At 44.9% G+C, this 23,908-nt stretch overlaps 1 protein-coding gene across 1 annotated transcript in view; it reads left to right on the top strand.

Moving 5' to 3' along the window:
- Positions 1-608: 608 nt before the first annotated feature.
- The window catches only part of ldlrad2 (low density lipoprotein receptor class A domain containing 2), a 45,434-nt gene continuing 22,134 nt past the window's right edge, over positions 609-23,908 (top strand). The window contains exons 1-2 of the mRNA XM_013266971.3: positions 609-1,162; positions 8,508-8,999. Of these exons, the coding sequence (XP_013122425.1) occupies positions 1,078-1,162; positions 8,508-8,999 (577 nt within the window). The 5' untranslated portion in view covers positions 609-1,077. The remainder of the gene's footprint in view (positions 1,163-8,507; positions 9,000-23,908) is intronic.

Raw genomic sequence — 23,908 nt, 5'->3', positions numbered from 1 at the left:
AAAAGGCAGAGGCGTCACGGTGTGATTATTTTACGTGTAGTTGTTTTTTTTCCTGTGTAATAATATTCAACATTGCTATCAATACATTTTTCAAAAAAAACGCGCCTCTGTGCAAAATGGGTTTAAACACATAAACAGCTGTGGGATACTGTTTGTCCGGGATTTGAACCGGGGGAACAAATTACGGCAGGATCAGCCTGATATTATTTGTATCCCACTGTAACTTTACTGCATAAAGAGCTAACATGTCCAAAATGTCAGGAGTAGTTAGTCATTACAAGAAGTGTTTGTGAACTAAAAATCAAGAATGTGGGATCCTGTTTGTCCGTGATTTGGAGAGCCCAGCGCTGCTCCCGACGCAGGGAAAACCAATTTTGCAGGGGAGACCTACCTTGGCACTTGTGCAGGTGAAGCCAAAGGGAAGATATGTTTCACCATATTTTCTAGTCTTTGGCTTGGAAGGAAGTTGGTTTGGAAACATATTCAGCGATGCTTCATCTCCTGGTTTGCATTTGTGTGGGAGCCCCGTCAAAAACCTGTCCATGATGCTAGCAGTGTCCAAGCATTGTTTCCCCCCCGCCCCCTTTTCATACTGCGCCCCCCCTGCAATGGCTCTGCGCCCCCCTTGGGGGCGGGCCCCACACTTTGGGAACCCCTGTAATGATGTAAGATTTGATTAAGCACATAACTTTACTGATATAGCCTTAAACTAGAGAAGCAGCTAAAAGTGCCCAAGGAAGAAGGAGAGTTCAGTTAACTAAATGAAGTTTACATCAAGTGAGTGGACCTTTATTTTGAACAAAGACTGTGTGTGTGTGTGTGTGTGTGTGTGTGTGTGTGTGTGTGTGAGATTGTTGGGTGTTGTCAAGGAGATGACTGGACACGAGAGGAGAAGGTCCAACTCGAATAACAAAGTGACAGAAGAGAGGAGCACACCGCTAAACAGACAATCACACTTTCGCATGCTGCACTTTCTATTTTGGACAAATGTGACAAATTTACGTTAAAGTGACTCTGTTAACCTGTGAACTGACTGAACCCTACTCTGCTTTTCGCATTCGTATCCCAGTTTGGATAATGGAGAGCTGCAATCAGCGGGTGTTCACGCTGCTGCTCCTGCTGCGCTGCTTCATGAGCCTCTCCACCTCAGCCATCGACACCGGTAAGTTTTTAACACCCAGATATGACTGTGTGAAATACTCCACAAACTCAGCTAGAAGAGGTTTGGTGCACGAGTGCCCGCTGTATTTCTCTGTGCACAACGCTCTGATTGCATTAAGTGTGTGAGAGTCAAGGTAACAAAACAAAAGCATTTTATGACATGCAATCATTTTTAAATCTCTCTGTTTAATTGCGTTAACGGGGTTTTTCCAAAAACACCAGCAAAACGTTTCAAATAAACCAGGACAAGTTTATTTGTTAGTATTTCTACTAATTACTTCAAAAACATGAGAGGCTGAGACGTTCTGGTGCTTCAGTGTGCGCTCAGGCTGCACTGCTGTCCCTAAAGTAGAAATCACTGACTAGGCTCAGGAACACTGACCCAGTATATCACACACGTTTTGCTTTCTACATAACTTCTTTTGAACTAAAGGTCCATGAAGACAATGCCCAACAAAATTCTGCTTGTAATCTCAAACAAGTGTCACAGTCCACCGTGTCCATTTCACACTTTGCCTCTCCAAAGCCTGAAACGTCACGCATGCAGAAGTTGCACTACTAGAAGGGGGAGATAATATATTTATAATATATATAAGTCGGTAGTGAGACAAACACGTATGATGTACACTCCAGGGTCCTTCATCACTAGAAACGATTAAGCTAGGCTGCTAAAATGTATTTGCATGTAAATGTCTTTTGTGTCTTAATAAATTAATTATTATACATGAAATATACAGATGGGAGCCAAATTCAAGAGCAAACCTAGACCAGACCTCTAAAGTAATGATGGTGATGTGGTGGCTGATGTTGTTATACCAAAGGGTTTGTCTTACTTATGCTCCCACCATATGAGACCAAATAATTTAATTGTGGGAGAAAAATGGGACATGCCCAGTAGCATGGTGGAGAATGACCGAGCTAAGATCCTGTGGGACTTCCAGATACAGATGGACTGGTTCTTATATAGCACTTTTCTACTCTATCTGAGCACTCTATACAACTCGTTCATTCACCCAATCACCCAAGCTAAGCTGTTAAGTGCTCCCTATCTGAGATTCACACTCACACAACATGGGGTTAGTATCTTGCCCTGCATGCAGACTGGAATCAAACCACCAACCTTCCAGTTAGTAGCTGCCCTGCTCTACCACCTGAGCTACAGCCACCCCGGACGAAACGGTGGTGGCTAACCAACCAGACATAGTGGTGGTGGACCAACTGAAGAAGACGGCCATAGTGATAGATGTAGCGATACTGAATGACGGCAACATCACGAAGAAGGAACACGAGAAGCTGGAGAAATACCAAGGGCTCGAGAAGATGTGGAGGGTGAAGGTAACAGTGGTGGTAATCGGAGCGCTTGGTGCAGTGACTCCCAAGCTAGGCGAGTGGCTCCAGCAGATCCCAGGAACAACATCAACTACATGGTCAAAGACCCAAGCTTGCAGGATGAAAAACAAAAGTTTGATGCTGAAAGTGAAGAGGGTGCCTGCTTCCTGAACTGACACTGGGAGCTGGTTCCAACACAGGCGAAGGTCCTGGTTGAAGGTTTCCTGAACTCAGAGTGCCTCCACACTCACCAGAACTCAGTCCAATAGAAAACATTCAGATTTGGTGGAACGGGAGATTTTCATCATGGATGTGCAGCAAATCCACAATGTCATGTCATGGAGCAGAATTTCTGAGACATGTTTCCAGCATGTTGTACTAGCATATAGCATACACCCCCCTTAGCCGGCAAACAAAGCCCATAAAGAGGGCCATCACCACCTGGCCCGAGGTCACCCGCCCCTGATTGCAGGACTGCTTTGAACACACACAGTGGGATGCCTTCTACATCCGGTTGTTACCAAACCAGAAACCCTGGATGACGAGCCAGGTCCGTACGCTCCTCCAGGCCCGCGATACAGCCTTCAGGTCGGGTGACAGAGCACTGTACAGCACCACTCGAGCCAACCAAAGGAGGGGCATCAGGACCGCCAAAGCAAAATACAAGAGGAGAATAAAGGAACATTTCGACGACCCCAGACAGGTGTGGCGGGGCATACAGACTATTACCAACTACAAAGGATGCTCTGTGACACCTAGGGACTCAGACGCGGGGCTAGCAGAGGAGCTGAACAGCTTTTTTGCCCGTTTTGAGTCTCAAACACACCACTCAGACACACCACCCCAACGACCACCACAACCCACACCAGCCTCTAGCAACCCCCCACTCACTCTTGAGGCACAGCATGTGAGGCGTGTACTCTGTGCAGTGAACCCCCCCACTCTGAACCCACACCAATTCGCATACCGGACTAACAGATCCACCGAAGACGCCATAGCCATTGCTCTCCACACAGCACTGAGCCACCTGGAACAACAGCGGAGCTACATCAGAATGCTCTTCATTGACTTCAGCTCAGCCTTTAATACAATAATACCAGACATTTTGATCACCAAGATAGCCAACCTGGGGCTCCCGCCACCCACCTGCTCTTGGATAAAGGACTTCTTTGTCAACAGACCTCAGTGCCGGGTCTCCCCAGGGCTGTGTACTAAGCCCATTACTCTACTCCCTCTACACATGTGACTGCAGTCCCGCCCACCCAAAGAACATCATTGTAAATTTGCTGATGACACAACAGTGATGGGGCTGATCACAGGGGGAAATGAGGCGGCTTACAGAGATGAGGTCCTGCGACTGGGAGAATGGTGTGCATCAAACAACCTGGCACTTAACATCACCAAGACCAAGGAACTCATCCTGGACTTCAGGCAGAACAGAACTGTCCCTGCCGCCCTGCACATCAACGGTGAATGTGTAGAGCGACTGGAGTCCTTCAAAGTCCTTGGCGTCCACATCTCTGCAGACCTCTCCTGGGCAGCTAACACCACGGCGCTAGTCAAGAAGGCCCAGCAGCGGCTAAACTTCCTAAGGGTGCTCAGGAAGGAGCAACTAAAACCCCCGCTGCTGGTGACCTTCTATAGATCCACCATCGAGAGCCTGCTGATCTATGCAGTGACAGTGTGGCACGCCAGCTGCACGGAGCCAGACAAGAAGAGACTGCAGAGGGTGGTGAACACAGCACAAAGAATCACTGGCTGCCCCCTGCCCTCCTTGTCTGCCGTCTACAACTCCTGTTGTCTCAGCAGGGCCAGAAACATCTTAAAGGACACTACTCACCCCGGCTACCATCTTTTCAACCTACTGCCCTCTGGCAGGCGCTTCAGATCCATATGGGCCAGAACAAACAGACTCAGGGATAGCTTCTTCCCCAAAGCTATCACCATACTCAACTCAAACTTGCACAAAAAGTAATCTGAACTGAAATACCATTAATTCTCTGCCTGTCTGTCTCTGTCATCCAGTACTGTACTGTGTATTTATACTTATATTACGTGTATAGTTAAATTATTGTATAGTTTTTATAATGTGCTATAAGCACGTGTGCACTTTTATAGAGCTGTTTCTAATCTCGTTATACTGTGTATAATGACAATAAAGGCTTTCAATTCAATTCAATGGTGTCGCTAACATAGTGGCCAGTGAGTGTATTTCTGTTGTTTGTATGTGTTCTTGAGTGCTTGTACAGCTGAGGCACTGGACAGGCACTGTTGACTGGTTGTTGGTTGCTGGCTGCTCCAGTCTGCAGGCCAAATATCCTCGAGCAAGTTACTAACTCCAAGTTGCTCCCCAATGCATCCATCAGAGTATGAGTGTGTGTGAATATTATGTAGAGAGAAAAAGTGCATGTTGTCTAAAACACTGAGTGCTCTGGGAGAGTAGAAAAGGACTATATACGAATTGATCAAATCACCATTTTTAACCTCAAGGAACTCTTGAAAGCAGCCCAAGAAAAGAAACCATTACTAAAATACAAAAGTTATCAAATCAAATCTAAATATAACCCGTGAGCATTGTGAATAACCCCTCATCTGTCAGCTCAACAACATAGACTTAATTTACAATACATTTTTGAAAGATGAGTTGAATATTCAACCTGCAGAAATCTTTAGTGAGGCCCTGTGCCCTCTGGTCGCCCATGTTTTGGATGGTATCCTCTCCAGGTCTTGTATTTACTTAGGTCATGTGGAGGGGATGAGCTGTTTCCCACCAACAGGGGCTCATGTGCCTCAGGACATTCCCAGGAGTCAGTGCAGAATGATCAAGTTGCCATGGAAACAAAGCTAATAAACTTCAGGGGCGGTCATAAATTTCCTCATTATTTGGCCTGTGGCCCAGAGGGAAGGGGCCATGGGTGACAGTGTGGAGGCCGGAGCCCATCTGTTACACTCCTGCCTTTAGATGAGTTGCTTCTTAGACGCTGATCCCACGGTAGATTTAGCAGACCAGGTTTACACTGTTATGTGTGTTTACAATATGTGTGTCCTCCGAGTATCTGCTCTTCAGATGTGGTTTAACTGACTCAGACCTATCAGGCTAAAATGGTCCTGTTCCTTATTATTTTTCTGCCAAGGGTGTCATTTTGACCTCCTTGGCATTTTAATAATTCTGTAACTCTGTTAAATTAAAACCACATTATGTTATTTTTCATGACTTTTGGTTAAATGGGCTTATTTAGCAAATATTGAATTTTGGGGTGTATGGGATCAAAAGAAAAAAGTTACGACAACATCTACCTTTTCCCAGAGGAACCCACCAGAGGGATTAATAAAGTTTTATCTTATCTTTATCTTCTTACCTAGAACCACCATTTAAACCTGTCCTGCATGAATTGTGACAGCCTCAATCAGGATTTTTTTCTTATGTATTTTTGTTCATCTTTAGGCTTGAAAAAAGATTTTTGAGCTTAATTTTTTTAAAATGTACTTTTCAAAGAGTTTTTTACATGTACCAGTGGGTGGCAGGGTATGGCGTGACACATCAGTGTGTAGTGATTTATGTGCAAGTATACCATCAACACTGACACAAATACAAGAAAACCGCCTTTGAATAGCTGTCCACTGTAGTGAGCACTGTGTGTGAAAGGGTTAATGTAACACCAGACTGGTTAGCAACACATTTCGTGCGCACATTTTGAGTTGAAGGCTGATAAAAACATCCCAGAGCTAGCCAGAGATGACTGAAAAAAATGGTAGCACCAGCGTTACTCTGCATAGACCCAACAACAGGAAAAAAAACAGAAAAGAAGAAGTTCAAATTTTAGTAAAGTGTAAATGTAACCCAACTTATGAATTATTATTAAGAATGACTGAACTCCCACTAGCCAGTATCAGAAAATCTAGGATCGGCAGGAGCCCAAGGTATAAACATCAATAAGGAGGGGCCACACCACAGTAGACTGTTCACAAATTTGTTATATTTGACACACAGCAGCTGCAAACAAATGTAATGAAAGCAATAAAATAAAATACAAAATATTTCTTGTGGGGATAGGTTAATTGGATAATCCAAATTGCCACTAGGTGTAAATGTGCGAGTGAATGTGAGTGCGAATGGTTGTCTGTCCCTGTGTGTTAGCCCTGCGACAGACTGGCGACCTGTCCAGGGTGTACCCCGCCTCTCGCCCTATGACAGCTGGGATAGGCTCCAGCGCCCCCCGCGACCCTGAAAAGGATAAGCGGAAGCGAATGGATGGATGGATGGATGGATATTTCACCCAAAATAACAAACTAAATAAAAGTGCGCACATACAGCTTCCTCTGAGTCAATTGTATGAGTGAATAATGTCTGGTAACTGATGGATCGTTGGGGCCCGTTCAGTTTGTTTAATGTTTGTCCTACCACACTCCGATGAAGGAAGAAAGTTCGTAGTCCTGCAGGTATCTGAAGCTTCAATGGGAACGAAACTTTGGCTTCAATAAAACCTCAGCAAATCTTATTCACTTTTGGGTTGGCTCGCCATCCAGTTAACTGGAACTGTGGAATCACTGCTTCTCGATGGGGCTTGCTTCAGACTGGGTCCGTCTGTCGAGTCATCCTTTTAAGAGATAACAAAAAAACCTGACCTATAAACAGATCACAGGTTCATATAGTCACATACACCGTTGTGAAACAGCCACACTTACTTAGAACATTCAGAATGAACAATAAGTATCAGTGTAACTCTATATCTTAATTCAGCTAGCTCTGTTGTACAACAAAATATATCACTGCAGCATCATATCCTCTTAGGTGAGCGATAATTTTATCAACCTGAAGGGTTGACAATGTTCACAAAAACACAGCTTCTAGAGTTAACACTGTAGCTGCAGTCAGCAACTCACAGTAGCTCACCAGACTTGTACATTATAAACAACTCAAAGAACACAACTGAAGATCTGAGAATCGGCTTACAATTGAATTAAATTGTTACACATAAAACTGATTATGGCCATTTCTTTTGTTTTTGTTTCTTTTCTTTTTTTTTTCCTTAAACGTAATACGGTCGCAGTCGCTAGCCATTTCACACACAGAAACACATTCAATTCTGCTAGCGTGAGCGCTAGCTGTTAGCTTAGCGGCTAGCGGACTTTCCGTCTCGTTAAGTCTGCCCTTTTCTTCTTAACAAATTAGGTTTTCCCCACTTTTCTTACTCACCGATGACAGGGTGAAACTCTGAACGACCAAAAACAACTGCAGCAGACTTGCTTTTAACTCCTAGCAATTCGACTTCGGGAACATTAATTTCTCTGGCACATGGCATTGTATGAACAGGAACGAAATGGCAACTACAGAAAGTCATGTGATCAAGGTCAACAGCAAGGGTCGCTGGGAGCTCATTGCTGATTGGCCAAGTTAAACGACAACAGATAATCTTATTTGTCCACATCTTCCTTTAAACAAAAAAGAAAGAAATTACTAAATTGTTTACATCATACACCAAAAAAAAAAAAACTACTTTCCACGGCTCTTTGTTTCTAGCTGGGCTACATAAACCAAAAAGCTGGTTGGGTTGGTAATTGTGAAGAAAGGTGGAAGCCTTCATCTCGTTTGCAAATCCATATCTGTGCTGATGTGCAAACATTAGTTTAATTAAAAAAACACAACTGAACTCTTTTGGTTTGTAAGAACATTAAAAATTAGACAGTGAAGTCAAATGTGCACAGTTTACAGAGAATGAGAAAGAGAAAATATTCAGCAAGCTGAAATGTGTTGGCTGACGTTACTCAACAATGGCTTTAAGATGAAAGGAAAGCAGCATAAACTCAAACAACCATAAAGGTTCGAAATACTTTCAAATACTGCAAAAAACAACAAACAACACAACCCAAAAACACAGAGTGTGTTCAGGTTTGCTGATTTTTAATAAAGAGAAATTGATCAAAAATGTAGTAGCCTTTTAAAAAATCTGTAACAACCTTGTTTTGACTGTGTAATATGTGGGAATTTAGTCTCTTGTTTTTTTCTTCCCTGTCAGTGAATGTGGTAGATTTCTGTGGCCAGACAATCCAAGGTGACGGTATGATCATCAACTCACACCAGGAATCCAAGAAATACTACTTTGTGATCATGGGGACTGATTGCCACCTGACAATGCAGGCCAGCTCTCCCAAAGACAAGGTCCAGTTCTATTTCCGCTTCTTCCTGGTTTACAGCTTGCTTAGAGTGGCCCCCCTGAGTCCTGCACCTGTCTTGCCAGAGTCTCCGTCCCCCCACGGTTCTGCCCCTCTCAGCCCCAGATTGCAGTCTACCTCTGGCGAAAACTCAGAAGATCCGTGTCATGCCGGCTCTTACGTTCAGTTCTATGATGGTCGGGACAGAAGCTCGCCTCCCTTGGGGCCTCCTCTCTGTGGGAAGAGCCCACCCCGACCAGTGCTGTCCACAGGAAACTACCTGACCCTGAGGCTGGTGACCAGGGGGACTCAGCCTCGAGTTGACTTTGTGGGGGACTTCACCTCCTTCAGACTGGGTAAGAAAAACACGGTAAAGGTTATAAAAGCGTGTTTGAATGTCAGTCTTTAGCTAAGAAACAGGAGACCTTTAATCAAACATATATTTTAGGAAGGTTCTCCTACTTAAAGGTCAGCTGAAGTTAAAAGCAAAAACCCACAGTGATGACAGAAGAAGCTTGTAAGAAACTGGAATAACACATCTTGTATTTTAATGTAGGGCTGTGCGATATGACCAAAATCTCATATCCCGTATCCCATATCGTCCGTTTATTATTTTGCAGATACAAAATGTCGCTGGAGATTTAACAGGATAGACAGATGCTGCATCATTTAAAGTTAGTGTTAATTTAATTTGAGAAGTAGAGCTGGGGGCTGTTGGCCTACTTCTCCTTGCAGAAACTCTCTAAATCCTTTAGGTGTCTTTGCTGCAACTTGGCAACTCAAAACGTGAGCTCTGTCCACAGATTTTCTATAGGACTGAGGTCTGGAGACTGGCTAGGTCACTCCTGCAACTTGTGCAGGTCTGCAGTGTTGTCGCTGACAGCTCTTTGATGTTGCCCAGAGTGGTGCTGAGGTTGGAATGGAAGAAATCGGTTCTGTGAGCAGGTGTGATTTCTTTTTTTTTCTTTTTTTTCTTTTTTGCCTGTCCCATTTGGTTCTTTAGCCATCAGAACTGCTGTCTGAATATCAACAAAGATACCCAATGAATTTACTCTGCCAAGTGCTTCATCACGGCCTTGCCGTTTTGGTCTGTTTGATCGACCTTTGTTGTTATTATTTTATTTTATTTTATTTTATTTTATTTTCAGTTGTTACAGACGGGACAGACATAGCTGGGGGATAGGAACGGGAGAAAGAAAGATGAAGGAAAAGAAAAACAGAAGGGAAGAGGGACAGTGAGAAAGGACACTTAAAAAGAAAAAATCTCCCGGATCACCTGTTGAGAGGGAAAAAAGAAAAAAAAGAGAAAACAAGCAAAAAAGAGAGAGCAGCATAATAAACACACCATCGCATTAATCTAGCTAAGTGTAAACAGTAAATACTAAATATTGAATGTTGTTGTGCAGCACACAGGACCGACAGTGCATAATGTGCATTGAGGTAGCAGCTAAGAAAGGGTGTGGTTTGTGTCTTTGACCACCTGTGTGTACACCTGTGAGTTTGAGCGCGCTTGTATTCAAAAGGTTTCTCCATGTAATGATCTGCTAGAGGGTGTGGGGAGCCATGGCCCCACCCCTCAGGGCATGAAGCAGGCATGGAGGAGATCCAGGCCCCAAACATCCAGAGGCCCCAGAGTGCGAGAGCCCAAGGAGGACCACCAGAGGGACATCCGTGGCACCCTCCTGGGAAGAGCTGAGGAGAGCCTCAGGCGAGGGGTCAATGAGCAGCCACGGAGCAGAAGCCAGAGGGGGCTGCAGTGACGTGCCCGCGGTCTCTGCCGGCAGCCAGCTGTGCCAGAGTGAACCGAGTCGCAGGGCCATAGGCCGAGGGCCCCCCACCCCCTGGAAGAGGCCTGACCGAGCTACGGGTGCCAGGCCCCACCAAGCAGCCACCAGGAGTGAGCCAGTACATACCTGTGTTGTGGAAGTTTTCCATTAAATAAAGCCTGCAGACTAGCTGTGAGCGGTAGCTAACATTCTTTAATCAAAGCACACAAAGAACAGACAACCAAGCTTGATGGAGAGCCTACATGACTGCGGGACAGACGGTCAGCAGGGTCTCACTGAGCCTAACATGGCTCTCAGTTAAATACCTTCTCCAGGAACAAAAGGCAGTACACAGCTGTTTCACACCTTAAGGTTCACACTCCCTTGCTACCTCCCAGAGTCCTCGAAGAGACAAAAGACTCTTCCTGTGGAGCTGTCTGCTTCCCCCCAACTTCCTTACTAGACCCCCACCATTTGTCTTACTGTATGAGTGTGAACATGTTAAAATCCAGTGGCACCAAGGCATTATACAATAAAATAATGTGATTAATACATAAGTAAAAGAAATTCCTATACCAGAGGTTCCCAAAGTGTGGGGCCCGCCCCCTAGGGGGGGCGCAGAGCCATTGCAGGGGGGGCGCGGTATGAAAAGGGAAAAAAAAAAGGAGTGCTTGTACACTGTGGACAGGTTTTTGACGGGGCTCCCACATAAACGCAAACCAGGAGATGAAGCATCGCCAAATATGTTTCCAAACCAACTTCCTTCCAAGCCAAAGACAGGAAAATATGGTGAAGCATATCTTCCCTTTGGCTTCACCTGCACAAGTGCCAAGGTAGGTCTCCCCTGCAAAATTAGTTTCCCTGCGTCGGGAGCAGCGCTGGGCTCTCCAAATCACGGACAAACAGTATCCCACATTCTTGATTTTTAGTTCACAAACACTTCTTGTAATGACTAACTACTCCTGACATTTTGGACATGTTAGCTCTTTATGCAGTAAAGTTACAGTGGGATACAAATAATATCAGGCTGATCCTGCCGTAATTTGTTCCCCCAGTTCAAATCACGGACAAACAGTATCCCACAGCTGTTTATGTGTTTAAATCCATTTTGCACAGAGAGACATTTTTTGAAAAATGTATTGATAGCAATGTTGAATATTATTACACAGGGAAAAAAACAACTACACGTAAAATAATCACACCGTGACGCCTCTGCCTTTCTAAATGGAGGGACAGTAACTGCGTGTGTATATGTAAGCGTGTAAAACCTGAAGATAGTCAGATTAACAGTAACAGTATTTTGTCTCTATCTGCCATTCTGCAATTCATCTCATGTAAACAATAACGTGGCGCACAGCGTGACGTGAAAAGAGGCACATACCTTTGATATTGCGTGACGAACTCTGTAATCCTCGTCCACACATAAACTTAAAAAAGGAGTTTTAAATAATCTCCGTTTTCGGTGAATCGCAACGCCGTTTACGTGTTGACAAAAAGCCCAAACGCATAGAAACAGCTGAGTTTTCAAAAATACCCGTGTAGGTGTGGACGTAGCGTAAAAGAGTTAGTAGTTTATTTTATTACTACCTGTAATTTATTGCCGTTTACTTGTATTTGCTTAATTGTTTACTAAATGTTTGAGGTGTGAAATAAACCGCAATGGAGTTTGTAAACAAAATATGTGTGTGTGTGTTTGGAGGATGTGTTTGTGCGGGGGGGGGGTTAGGTGATGGGGAGGCGCGAACATTTTTCTTGTGAAAAAGGGGGGCCTGGCAAAAAAAAGTTCGGGAACCACTGTCCTATACAATCCCACCCTTTGATTCTTAACTCAAGAATCACATTAATACCAGAATTTCTTTCCTGACATTCTGTATATCACATCAACATTATTTTACACTTAAAGGAGTTTCACACTGTGTATCCTCACTTCACTGTTCTCCCACCACCCTTTGTTCATCTTTAATCATCCCCACAGTCTAAGCTCTCACATGCAAATGGCAACAACAATGATAGAGAGGAAAGGTCTTCTCCAGAGTGTCAAAGTACTTTGCATGGCAAAGTGAAGCAGCATTAGGTGGTCATTCCCAGTCACGGTCATGGCTCCTGGTGTCTGTGCCATTTACAGAGTCACAATTCCAACGCTGGTCTCCCTTTGTGCTGTCAGCTTTGGAGCTTGGCACGCTCTCTTCATCCCTCGATTTCTGTTCCAACGTGGCTGTAGATTAGGAGCAGAGCAAGTCGTACACTCCTGTAGTCTTCCTCAACGTCAATGTAGAAACTCTTTCATTTTATGTCTGTGAAGGTTCTCAGTCATCCAGGTCATCGTAGTCAAAGGAGTTTGCAAAGAAAAGCGTCTGGACTTCTTTAAGTTGCTTGAAGACGTTTCACCTCTCATCCGAGAAGCTTCTTCAGTTCTAAGGTCAAATGGCCGAGAGTCCCAGATTTAAACCCAGTGGGAGTATCCCCCCAAAGAGGGACAAAGGACCCCCTGGTGATCCTCTAATCACATGCGCCAAGGTGTGAAAGCGGGTGTGGTACCTAATCAGCCAGGGTTTCGGGTGAGCCCATTGTGAAACCTGGCCCCACCTTGTCATGTGAATTCCTGAGGTCAGATGGCCCAGGATGTGAGTGGGCGTTAAAGGCGTCTGGGGAGGGAACTCAAAACTGGATTATAGATGGCAGACAGTTGGTGTCGTAAACCACCGCCTCTGTTCAAAGATGGTCGCTCACAGTGGACATAGATGGCCTCTTTCACTCCTCTTTCAAACCATCTGTCCTCTCTGTCCAAAATGTGAACATTGGCATCCTCGAAAGAGTGTCCTTTATCCTTAAGATGCAGATGGACTGCTGAGTCTTGTCCTGTGGAGGTGGCTCTTCTATGTTGTGCCATGCGCTTGTGAAGTGGCTGTTTGGTCTCGCCAATGTAGAGGTCTGGGCATTCCTCGCTGCACTGTACAGCATACACCACGTTGTTGAGTCTGTGTTTTGGAGTTTTGTCTTTCGGGTGAACCAGTTTCTGTCTGAGTGTGTTGCTGGGTCTGAAGTACACTGGGATGTCGTGCTTGGAGAAAACTCTCCTGAGTTTCTCTGATACACCGGCTACATAGGGGATGACAACGTTGTTGCGTCTGTCTTTCTTATCCTCCCTCGCTGGTGTCTGATCTTCTTTTCTGTGCCTCTTTTCTGACTTTATGAACGCCCAGTTCGGATAACCGCATGTTTTCAGTGCTTCCTTTACATGTGTGTGTTCCTTCTTTTTCCCTTCAGGCTTAGAGGGAACATGTTCTGCCCGGTGGTGTAGGGTCCTAATTACTCCAAGTTTGTGTTCCAGAGGGTGATGGGAGTCAAAGAGGAGGTACTGGTCCGTGTGTGTGGGCTTCCGGTAAACTTCAATGTTGAGGTTGCCATTCTCATCAATGTGCACAGCGCAGTCCAGGAAAGGCAAACAGTTATCCTTTGTGTCTTCCCTGGTGAACTTGATGTTTTTATCCACGGCGTTAATGTGCGCAGTGAAGGATTCCACTTCTTGTGTCTTGATTTTGACCCAGGTGTCATCTACATATCTGTACCAGTGGCTGGGTACTCCTCCTTTGAAAGAGCCAAGAGCCTTTCTTTCCACTTTCTCCATGTAAAGGTTGGCTACAATAGGTGACACGGGGGAGCCCAAGGTCCAGAAACTTACCCTTGTTTCAACCTAAGATGCAGACAAAGCAGAGTTGTTCCTAAGAGCTTGCGCCTTGGATCCACTGTCAGGGGACACAGAGCAGACTTGATTCTACAGAGAGCACAGAATCACCTTTTAAGTGAAAGGATAAGACAGGTCCATTTCACTATAGATGCCCTCCAGATCAAGATCAGCCAGACTCTGCAGGAATTGGAAACCCTTCTACCCTCTCCAATCTTAGAAGAGGTTCACAAGTTTGTGGACAAGGCTCAGCGGGCCCAACACTCTCAAGGAAAAGAAAGACAACGCAGGAAATTTCACACCTTGCTTTCAAAAACCCACACTCCTCAGTCTGAAACCTCACAACTCAGAGAAGAAAACACACCTGAAGACAGTCGGGAGAAATGGGTAAAGAACTTTTCAGACCGGAATCTCACTGAACCTGAAAAGAGGGTTTTAGCCAAAGGACTCAATTTCGCCATTTCTCCGCAACAGTTGCCCATAGTGGACCTCATCACAGCCACAGAAACCGCCATACGGATTAATAAATTATCACAGACAGAAGCAGAGCAAATCAGGATGAAAGTCTCAGCCACCCTCTCCAGTGCGAAAGTCCCTCCGTCTAACCTTACACTACAAGAAAAGAAGGCCGTCGCTTCCCTGAGCAAAGACCACAACATCACCATATTACCAGCGGATAAGGGAAGGTGCACCGTGGTCCTAAACACAACAGACTACCACACAAAGATCACTACTCTCCTCAGTGACAACAACACCTACGAAGCTTTAAAACGAGACCCCACAAGCAGCTACAAAAAGAAAGTTATAGCTTGCCTTCAAGACCTTGAAAAGGACAAAATCATTGACCGCCTCAAATATCACCGCCTTTATCCAGGGGATGCCATACCCTGCATTTATGGACTTCCTAAAATCCACAAGGAAGGGGTCCCACTCAGACCCATAGTCAGTAGCATAAACCCAGCCACTTATAACATTGCGAAACACCTTGCTACCATCCTCGCGCCTCTCGTGGGGAACACCCCACACCACATCAAGAACTCCACCGACTTCACCGACAAGGTCCAGAAACTTACCCTGGATCCAGATGAAACCATGGTGTCCTTTGATGTAGTCTCTCTCTTCACTTGCATACCCACCACGGAAGCAGTGGAGACTGTCAGAAAACGACTACAAGAAGACAGCTCCTTGGAAGACAGGACCAACTTCACACCCGATCAGATCTGCACACTGTTAGACCTCTGCCTTACCACAACATACTTCAAATACAACGAAGGCTTCTACAGACAAAAACATGGCTGTGCCATGGGCTCCCCCGTGTCACCTATTGTAGCCAACCTTTACATGGAGGAAGTGGAAAGAAAGGCTCTTGGCTCTTTCAAAGGAGGAGTACCCAGCCACTGGTACAGATATGTAGACAACACCTGTGTCAAAATCAAGACACAAGAAGTGGAATCCTTCACTGCGCACATTAACGCCGTGGATAAAAACATCAAGTTCACCAGGGAAGACACAAAGGATAACTGTTTGCCTTTCCTGGACTGCGCTGTGCACATTGATGAGAATGGCAACCTCAACATTGAAGTTTACCGGAAGCCCACACACACGGACCAGTACCTCCTCTTTGACTCCCATCACCCTCTGGAACACAAACTTGGAGTAATTAGGACCCTACACCACCGGGCAGAACATGTTCCCTCTAAGCCTGAAGGGAAAAAGAAGGAACACACACATGTAAAGGAAGCACTGAAAACATGCGGTTATCCGAACTGGGCGTTCATAAAGTCAGCAAAGAGGCACAGAAAAGAAGATCAGACACCAGCGAGGGAGGATAAGAAAGACAGACGCAACAACGTTGTCATCCCCTATGTAGCCGGTGTATCAGAGAAACTCAGGAGAGTTTTCTCCAAGCACGACATCCCAGTGTACTTCAGACCCAGCAACACACTCAGACAGAAACTGGTTCACCCGAAAGACAAAACTCCAAAACACAGACTCAACAACGTGGTGTATGCTGTACAGTGCAGCGAGGAATGCCCAGACCTCTACATTGGCGAGACCAAACAGCCACTTCACAAGCGCATGGCACAACATAGAAGAGCCACCTCCACAGGACAAGACTCAGCAGTCCATCTGCATCTTAAGGATAAAGGTCACTCTTTCGAGGATGCCAATGTTCACATTTTGGACAGAGAGGACAGATGGTTTGAAAGAGGAGTGAAAGAGGCCATCTATGTCCACTGTGAGCGACCATCTTTGAACAGAGGCGGTGGTTTACGACACCAACTGTCTGCCATCTATAATCCAGTTTTGAGTTCCCTCCCCAGACGCCTTTAACGCCCACTCACATCCTGGGCCATCTGACCTCAGGAATTCACATGACAAGGTGGGGCCAGGTTTCACAATGGGCTCACCCGAAACCCTGGCTGATTAGGTCCCACACCCGCTTTCACACCTTGGCGCATGTGATTAGAGGATCACCAGGGGGTCCTTTGTCCCTCCTTGGGGGGATACTCCCACTGGGTTTAAATCTGGGACTCTCGGCCATTTGACCTTAGAACTGAAGAAGCTTCTCGGATGAGAGGTGAAACGTCTTCAAGCAACTTAAAGAAGTCCAGACGCTTTTCTTTGCAAACTCCTTTGACTCTTTCATTTTATTTTAAGATTTTGCTGTTCAAAATCTCCTCGTGACAATCTTTTGGAAGCCCAGTGGTGCAACCCACTGTCGTTTGTCAGCTGTCCTGGAGATGGTCCCTGCTTCTCCCAGGTCCTCTTGAAGCGTTCTCTCCTGGTAATGGTCTGCATCTGCACCTCAGTCAATCCTTCCATAGCCCTCATGTCACGGTCTCTGCAATTTAAAAATGAAAGCTCACCCGGAAAATCCTCTTTTGCCCTATGTCAGCTTAGCACAATTAGACATGCACAATAAAGTTGTGCATTGTCTCTTAAAAATTCCCAGGGCTTCTCCCCTGGAGTAGCTGCACTCCAGGCCTGTAACCCTGTCATAAGAAAAAAACATTAGCCAGTGGTGTGTCCTGCTATAAATCATGTGATTAGATCATATGATTAACCCTCTGCTGTGGAAAAAGTGATGTAGATGTTAGCGCAGCACATCTGTATGAATACTTTCTCACAGTGACCTCTGCACTGTGAACAATACTGTTAAGGTTGGCTGTGTGGCAGGCTGGCAAGGAGGAGTGGTGGACCCAAAATGCAGGCACTCAGGCATGAGGTTTAAACACAAAGAACTCAGCTTTCTTTGCTGGCAGGGGACAGTCATACAAAAAGCAAACTAAACTAAACTGGAAACTCATAACCTAAACTCACAGTGAGACACAGGGAGATCCACACAGCATTAGGGACGACGCGACACTGACTCAAAGAAACACAGGGTTTAAGTACACTGGGAAATAACGAGGGGAATGAGACACAGAAGGAGGGCACAGCTGGGAGAAATCAGAACTAATGAGACAAGGAAGCAAAGCAGGACACATTCACATAAGACCCGGACCTTCAAAGTAAAACAGGAAATAACACAGACTGAACTTACACACACAGACTCACAGGCAAGCACTACAGAGGGAACAGAGAGGTGGGAACAGGGCAGACACAGACTGGACAGGGGGATATAGCCGACAGGGGAGACAGCAACTAAGGATAACACAGAGACAAACCATCAGACAGAACTTCAATAAAGAAACCAAAGACTAGAAATGATAAATAATATAATGAACTCAAAACCTCTGGGTCAACGACCCAGGCATCCTAACAAATACAAGGTCATGAATAACACACCGCTGGTAAATTCACAAAGACACAGAAAGTGGCAATTACAAGGTTAAGTCAGCACGGCCCAAAAGTCCATGCAACCTGTTGCTGCCACCTTTCTGCTCCTGTAAAAAGAAACATACATACAGCCACCCTTTGGTCACTGTCTAGGTGGAGGTGCAATCTTGCATACTGGTGTCAAGTCAGTCCAGCTTTTGTCAGTCCAGTCAGTCCCCATTTTTTTATTTGCTGACAGTAGAACCTTTCGTGACGCAATAAGTTTCTACTGCCAGGAATGACGCCATTTCAAAAAAGGAAAAAAATTAATTTAGACAGGATTACCTCGCTGAATCCTTTTGGACAGGGACTTGTTTTCTGATTGTCCCAAATACGTGGCTTTCTCCCGAGCCCATTTTAATTTTGGGAGACGCTCACTTGCGATTGTTCAACATGTTGTGTAGCGCTTTCGATCCCGATCTTGCAGGCCTGATTGAAAAAGAGAAAATTGCCAAACAAAAAATCTCAGTGCACTGTTAAAAATCAAAAAATATGAAGGCCTAGTTCTAGGACTTGCCTAAGCATACTCTCTTATAACGACAGATCAAAACAAAACTAATTGGCAGGTTCAAAGTGGTACCAAAAGAAAATGCATCAGCCAAGTAAATCTCCCAAACTTTGATCCACCAGTCACACCTCACACAACAGCAATATTCTATTAGATGGTGAGTTTTTTGTTTTCCCCCATGTAACCAGATGTGTGCCATGATAAAACCTTCCCCACACATCAGAAACAAGAAACTCAATAATCTATTAGTCTCCACTCATCTGACCCCCCTGCAGCATTCTGTTCACCCCTGCAATGATTCAATCATCCTTCCCCAAAAATAATACTACAGGGTGGGCCATTTATATGGATACACCGTAATAACATGGGAATGGTTGGTGATATTAAAGTCCTGTTTGTGGTACATTAGTATATGTGAGGGGGCAAACTCCTCAAGATGGGTGGTGACCATGGTGGCCATTTAGAAGTCGGCCATCTTGGATACAACTTTTGTTTTTTCAATAGGAAGAGGGCCATGTGACACATCAAACTTATTGGTAATGTCACAAGAAAAACAATGGTGTGCTTGGTTTCAACGTAACTTTATTCTTTCATGAGTTATTTACAAGTTTCTCTTTGTTCACAGCCATTGACATGTCGAAGAGGTTAACACGTGAGGAGTGGATCGAAATTGTGTTGATATCTGGTGAACGCAGTAACCGGGTCATTGCAGCAGATTTCAATGCAAGACACCCTACGAGACCACCCATCTCCCATGCTACAGTTAGCAAACTGCTTGCTAAGTTTCGTGAAACTGGTTCAGTGTTGGATTTGTGTTGCATCTTCAAAAATAAAAATACAATAACTGAGACTTACAATGGAGTATCGTTGCAACTTGTTTACTGAACCTTCTTGTCAGTACATGTTCAGAACATCAGTGTCCATTTTTTACTGCCTCCTACAGGACACTCTCTTCTTCCACTTTCTTACAACATAAATGTAACACAGAACCCATACTGCCTCTCCTGGCATTACTATTGTAACGACACACTCATTCTGTTTCTTGCAGATGAATAACAGGAACTTAGGATGTAGGTATCTATGAATAATAACTATTATGCATACTCATATATTTATATAACCAACTAATTTCTTGCGATACCACATCTCCTCCCCCCTTAAGTCAACAACTACCTTGACTTACAAAATAACTGTTTATGTAAAGAATGCTTAACAAGCAATCAACACGTAATTAAGGTAACCATACAACTGTATATATGTTTCATTGTTTCTTTTTTTTCCTTTACAATCTTTTTTTTTTTTAAACTAACTAGGAAGATACGTCCTTCTTGTGAGATCAGAGCGCATTGTTGCTCTATTCCTGGAAGATCTCACTCTATCTAACAAAGTCCTTTAAAGTCTCTGGTAGACGTCTCTCTCTCTGGGAACGTCGCAATGCTGGTGTCATTGAGGAGTCTCCGGGAGCCGGAGTCTCCGGAGCATAAGGCAACTCCGTTTCCGGAGGTTGTGGCGATGTGTCCAACTCTGATGGCAAGCAGCACTCAGGCACTGCTTCTTTGTCATGCAATTGCTCCACCTCCCTGTCTGATGTACTGGGAACAGTGTCAGCCACTCTTGCTCTCACCTGATCCACGTGCCGCTTCACAGTTTGACCTGATCCAATGGTAACAATGTAAGACACTGGACCCGATGCTCTCACAATGACTGCGGGACATGAATTTGGTGTCATGATTTTCTTTCTGTTTCAATTGTTTGTGCTGCACTTTTGTTTTCACATCAGGCATGAGCAAGTCTAAAACTGATCTGAGTCTCCGTGACATCATCAACTCTGCAGGTGATAAACCGGTAGTGTCATGCGGTGTGATGTGATAACTGAACAGAAATCGGGACAGTCTGGTTTGCAAAGTATCTGACTTTCTTCATCCCCTCCTTAAAGGTCTGGACCGCCCTCTCAGCCAGCCCATTTGAAGAAGGGTGGAAAGGTGCTGATCTCACATGGTCAGTGCCGTTCTGCTTCATGATTGACTCAAATTCAGCACTTGTGAAACATGTTCTGTTGTCTGAAACTAACATTTTAGGTAGTCCAAACACACTGAAACTCTGGCGCAGTTTCTCTATAGTTACCTGTGATGTAGAGGATTTCACAGGGTAAATGTCCATCCACTTGGAATGAGCATCCACAATGATTAGAAACATCTCCCCGAGGAAAGGCCCTGCGTAGTCCACATGGATTCTGGACCATGGTGACTCCGGCCACTCCCACGGGTGTAATGGTGCAGTAGGTGGTGACTTATGGTGTTTCTGACACTCCTCACGTGCCTGCACTTCTCTTTCAATGTTCTCATCCATCCCTGGCCACCATACATAAGACCTTGCCAAGCCTTTCATCTTCGACATGCCTGTATGAGTCTGGTGCAGGAGTTTCAATATTTTGTCTCGACCTTTGGTGGGAATAATTACTCGGGCTCCCCAGAGCACGCAACCATCTCTCACACTCAGTTCCAGCTTTCTCTGTCGATACGGCTTTAAACAGGCATCGGTCTGAGCTGGCCAGCCTTTTAAGGTGTACTCGTGGACTTGAGACAACAAGTCCTTCCTGTTGTGTTTTCAGCTTTTCAAACCAGGAAGATGGATTTGCTGTCGAACAAATGGATCATTAACTTGATATTTTGTTTGTTTTTCATAGGTATCAGCTGTAATTCAGTGGAAAACAAGATTTATGTGCATCTTAATTACAGTATCCCTTGTGTGCGACTGCTAAACGCAACACATCAAATAGGCTGTCAGTCATCTTTATCAGGTGATGTTGGCGTGCTCCATGTGCTCGAATCAGAAGCAAACCTGGACTGGGTCCTGCAAAATGGTCCCAACCCTCCTTATATGGTTATTCTGGATTCTACGCTCTTTACAAGATCTGTCATGATGAAACAAGACATCCTTAGCTGTCCAACGTTTGATCTGTGTAGTGTCAACTAATGTGTCATCCAGTACATCCATCATCAAAACCTGCTCAGCCATCTCTTGCTCAGGTGCTGAGTCTGGTACCGGCAACCGGCTGAGCGCATCCGCGTTTTCATGGTGTTTTCCTGGCTTGTACCTGATGTTGTACTCGTAAGCACTCAGTGTCACGGCCCATCTTTGTACTCTTGGTGAGCCCATCTGAGGTATAGGCTTCTTTTCATTGAACAGTGAGATCAGGGGTTTATGATCTGTGTAAATCGTGAGAACTCGGCCATACAAGTATTTGTGAAATTTCTTGATGCCAAATATCACCGCTAACTGAGGTATCCCCTTCAAAAGACTTTCCATGGTCCTCTGGAATATTGCTGGAGCAGAGGCCACTCCAAAAGGCAATCTGTTATACGTGAACAGCCCCCTGGATGTGTTTACTGTCACATACTTTTTCGATTGGTCATCCAAGAGGATTTGCTGGTAAGCGTGGCTCATGTCTAATTTTGAGAACCGCTTACCCCTGGATAGTGTGGCAAACAGGTCCTCCATTCTGGGTATTGGATATTGCTCCAGTGAAGCCCCTGTATTTACAGTAAGCTTGTAATCCCCACACAGTCTTATTGTCCCTGTGGGCTTCAGAAGTGGCACTACTGGCGCTGCCCATTCAGCATATTTCACTGGCGAGATGATGCCTTCTTTCAACAGTCGGTCTATTTCCTCATCGACTTTTGCTCGCATAGCAAAGGGGACAGAACGTGGATGGAAGAAGCGTGGAGTGTCATCACTTTTCACATGAATAGCAGCTTTCATACTTTTCAGGGTTCCCAACTCCTCTTTGAATACATCCTCATGTTTACTTAACACTTGCTGAAGTGTTTTTTCTGTTGTTTTGACTTGGTGCAGCTTTCTGTTGTTACGACTGTTTTTCACTTCACCCCAGTCCAATTTAATTTCCTCGAGCTAAGCTCGACCTAGCAAGCTGGGGCCGTCGCCTTCGACCACCACCAGGGGCAGATATTTTTTCTGCTGCTTGTATTTGACGCTGACTCGTGTTGCACCAATCACCTTAACAGGATCCCCTGTATAAGTTTCCAGCTTAATTTTGATGTGCTGCAGGCTGGGGGGCTTGGTGTCTTTCCCTGTTTCTCTGAATGTTGCTTCGTTCATGACTGTTAGGCAACATCCAGTGTCTATTTCAAAGTTCACCTTTTTCCCATCAATTTGCATATCCACAGTGTAGGGGTCTACTTTTCTCAAGTGTACCACACTGCCACGCCCTAACTTGAACAGTTTTCTTTTGTGCCCTGAACTGCACTTGACACAGTTCAAAGTGAAAGAGTCATCTTCAGAGCTATCAGTTTTGCTGTTATCTGCTTTCTTGCCCACATTGTGAGTACTGTAGTGTGAACTCTGCTTTTTGTCTTTCTTTACATATGTTGATCCATACTTTTTCTGGTTCAGTTTAGTCTTGCTTCTACAAGCTCTGGCTATGTGTCCCACTTTACCACAAGCATGACATTTTGTTTGTACTTACAGTCTGGTGCTGTGTGCTTGGTTCCTTGGTTCCTTTGCAACGATAACACTCTTTGCTTTCTCCTTTAAAGGTACGACTCTCCTGTTGTCCTCTGGTGAGACTGAAACATTTTGCTGACGTCCCTGAGGTCTGCAGATCCTGTGCATTTTTATTTGCAGTCTCCATGGCTACTGCAATTGACAGAGCCTTGTCAAAAGTGAGATCTATTTCTGACAAGAGACGTCTCTGAATTCGGTCATCCTTAATTCCGCAGACAATCCTATCTCTCAACATCTGTTGTAACGTGTTGCCATAGTTACAATCCTGTGCCAGGCGACGCAGCTCCGCTACATATTCCATGACGGTTTCATTCGGCTTGATGTAGTGCGAGTCGAATTTATACCTTTGCACAATTTCACTGGGCTTCGGATCGAAGTGATTTTTCATCAGAAGCACCAGCTCTTGGAAGGTTTTGTCTTTGGGCTTGGCCGGGCTGAGAAGGTTTCGCATCAAGCTGTACGTCGCTGCTCCGAGGACACTTATTAATATCGCTCTTTGTTTGTCTGCATCGTCGATCCCGTTACCTGCGAAAAACTGCTCGAGTATTTCCGTATACTCATCCCAAGTCTGATTCTTTGGATCGAACGCTACTAGCGTGCCAATTGTAGCCATTTCCGCTTCGAGGTTACTGGCTTCTATTTCCAGCCGAAAACTTTTGCATTCTTTGAAAAGCTAGCCAAACCTGTAGCCGTCCTCGTCGCCAAAAAGATGTTGCATCTTCAAAAATAAAAATACAATAACTGAGACTTACAATGGAGTATCGTTGCAACTTGTTTACTGAACCTTCTTGTCAGTACATGTTCAGAACATCAGTGTCCATTTTTTACTGCCTCCTACAGGACACTCTCTTCTTCCACTTTCTTACAACATAAATGTAACACAGAACCCATACTGCCTCTCCTGGCATTACTATTGTAACGACACACTCATTCTGTTTCTTGCAGATGAATAACAGGAAC

Source organism: Oreochromis niloticus, linkage group LG5, assembly GCF_001858045.2.
Source record: "Oreochromis niloticus isolate F11D_XX linkage group LG5, O_niloticus_UMD_NMBU, whole genome shotgun sequence".
Taxonomy (NCBI): domain Eukaryota; kingdom Metazoa; phylum Chordata; class Actinopteri; order Cichliformes; family Cichlidae; genus Oreochromis; species Oreochromis niloticus.
The sequence above is the reverse complement of the archived record's forward strand: the minus strand, read 5'-3'. Positions and strand labels throughout refer to the sequence as shown.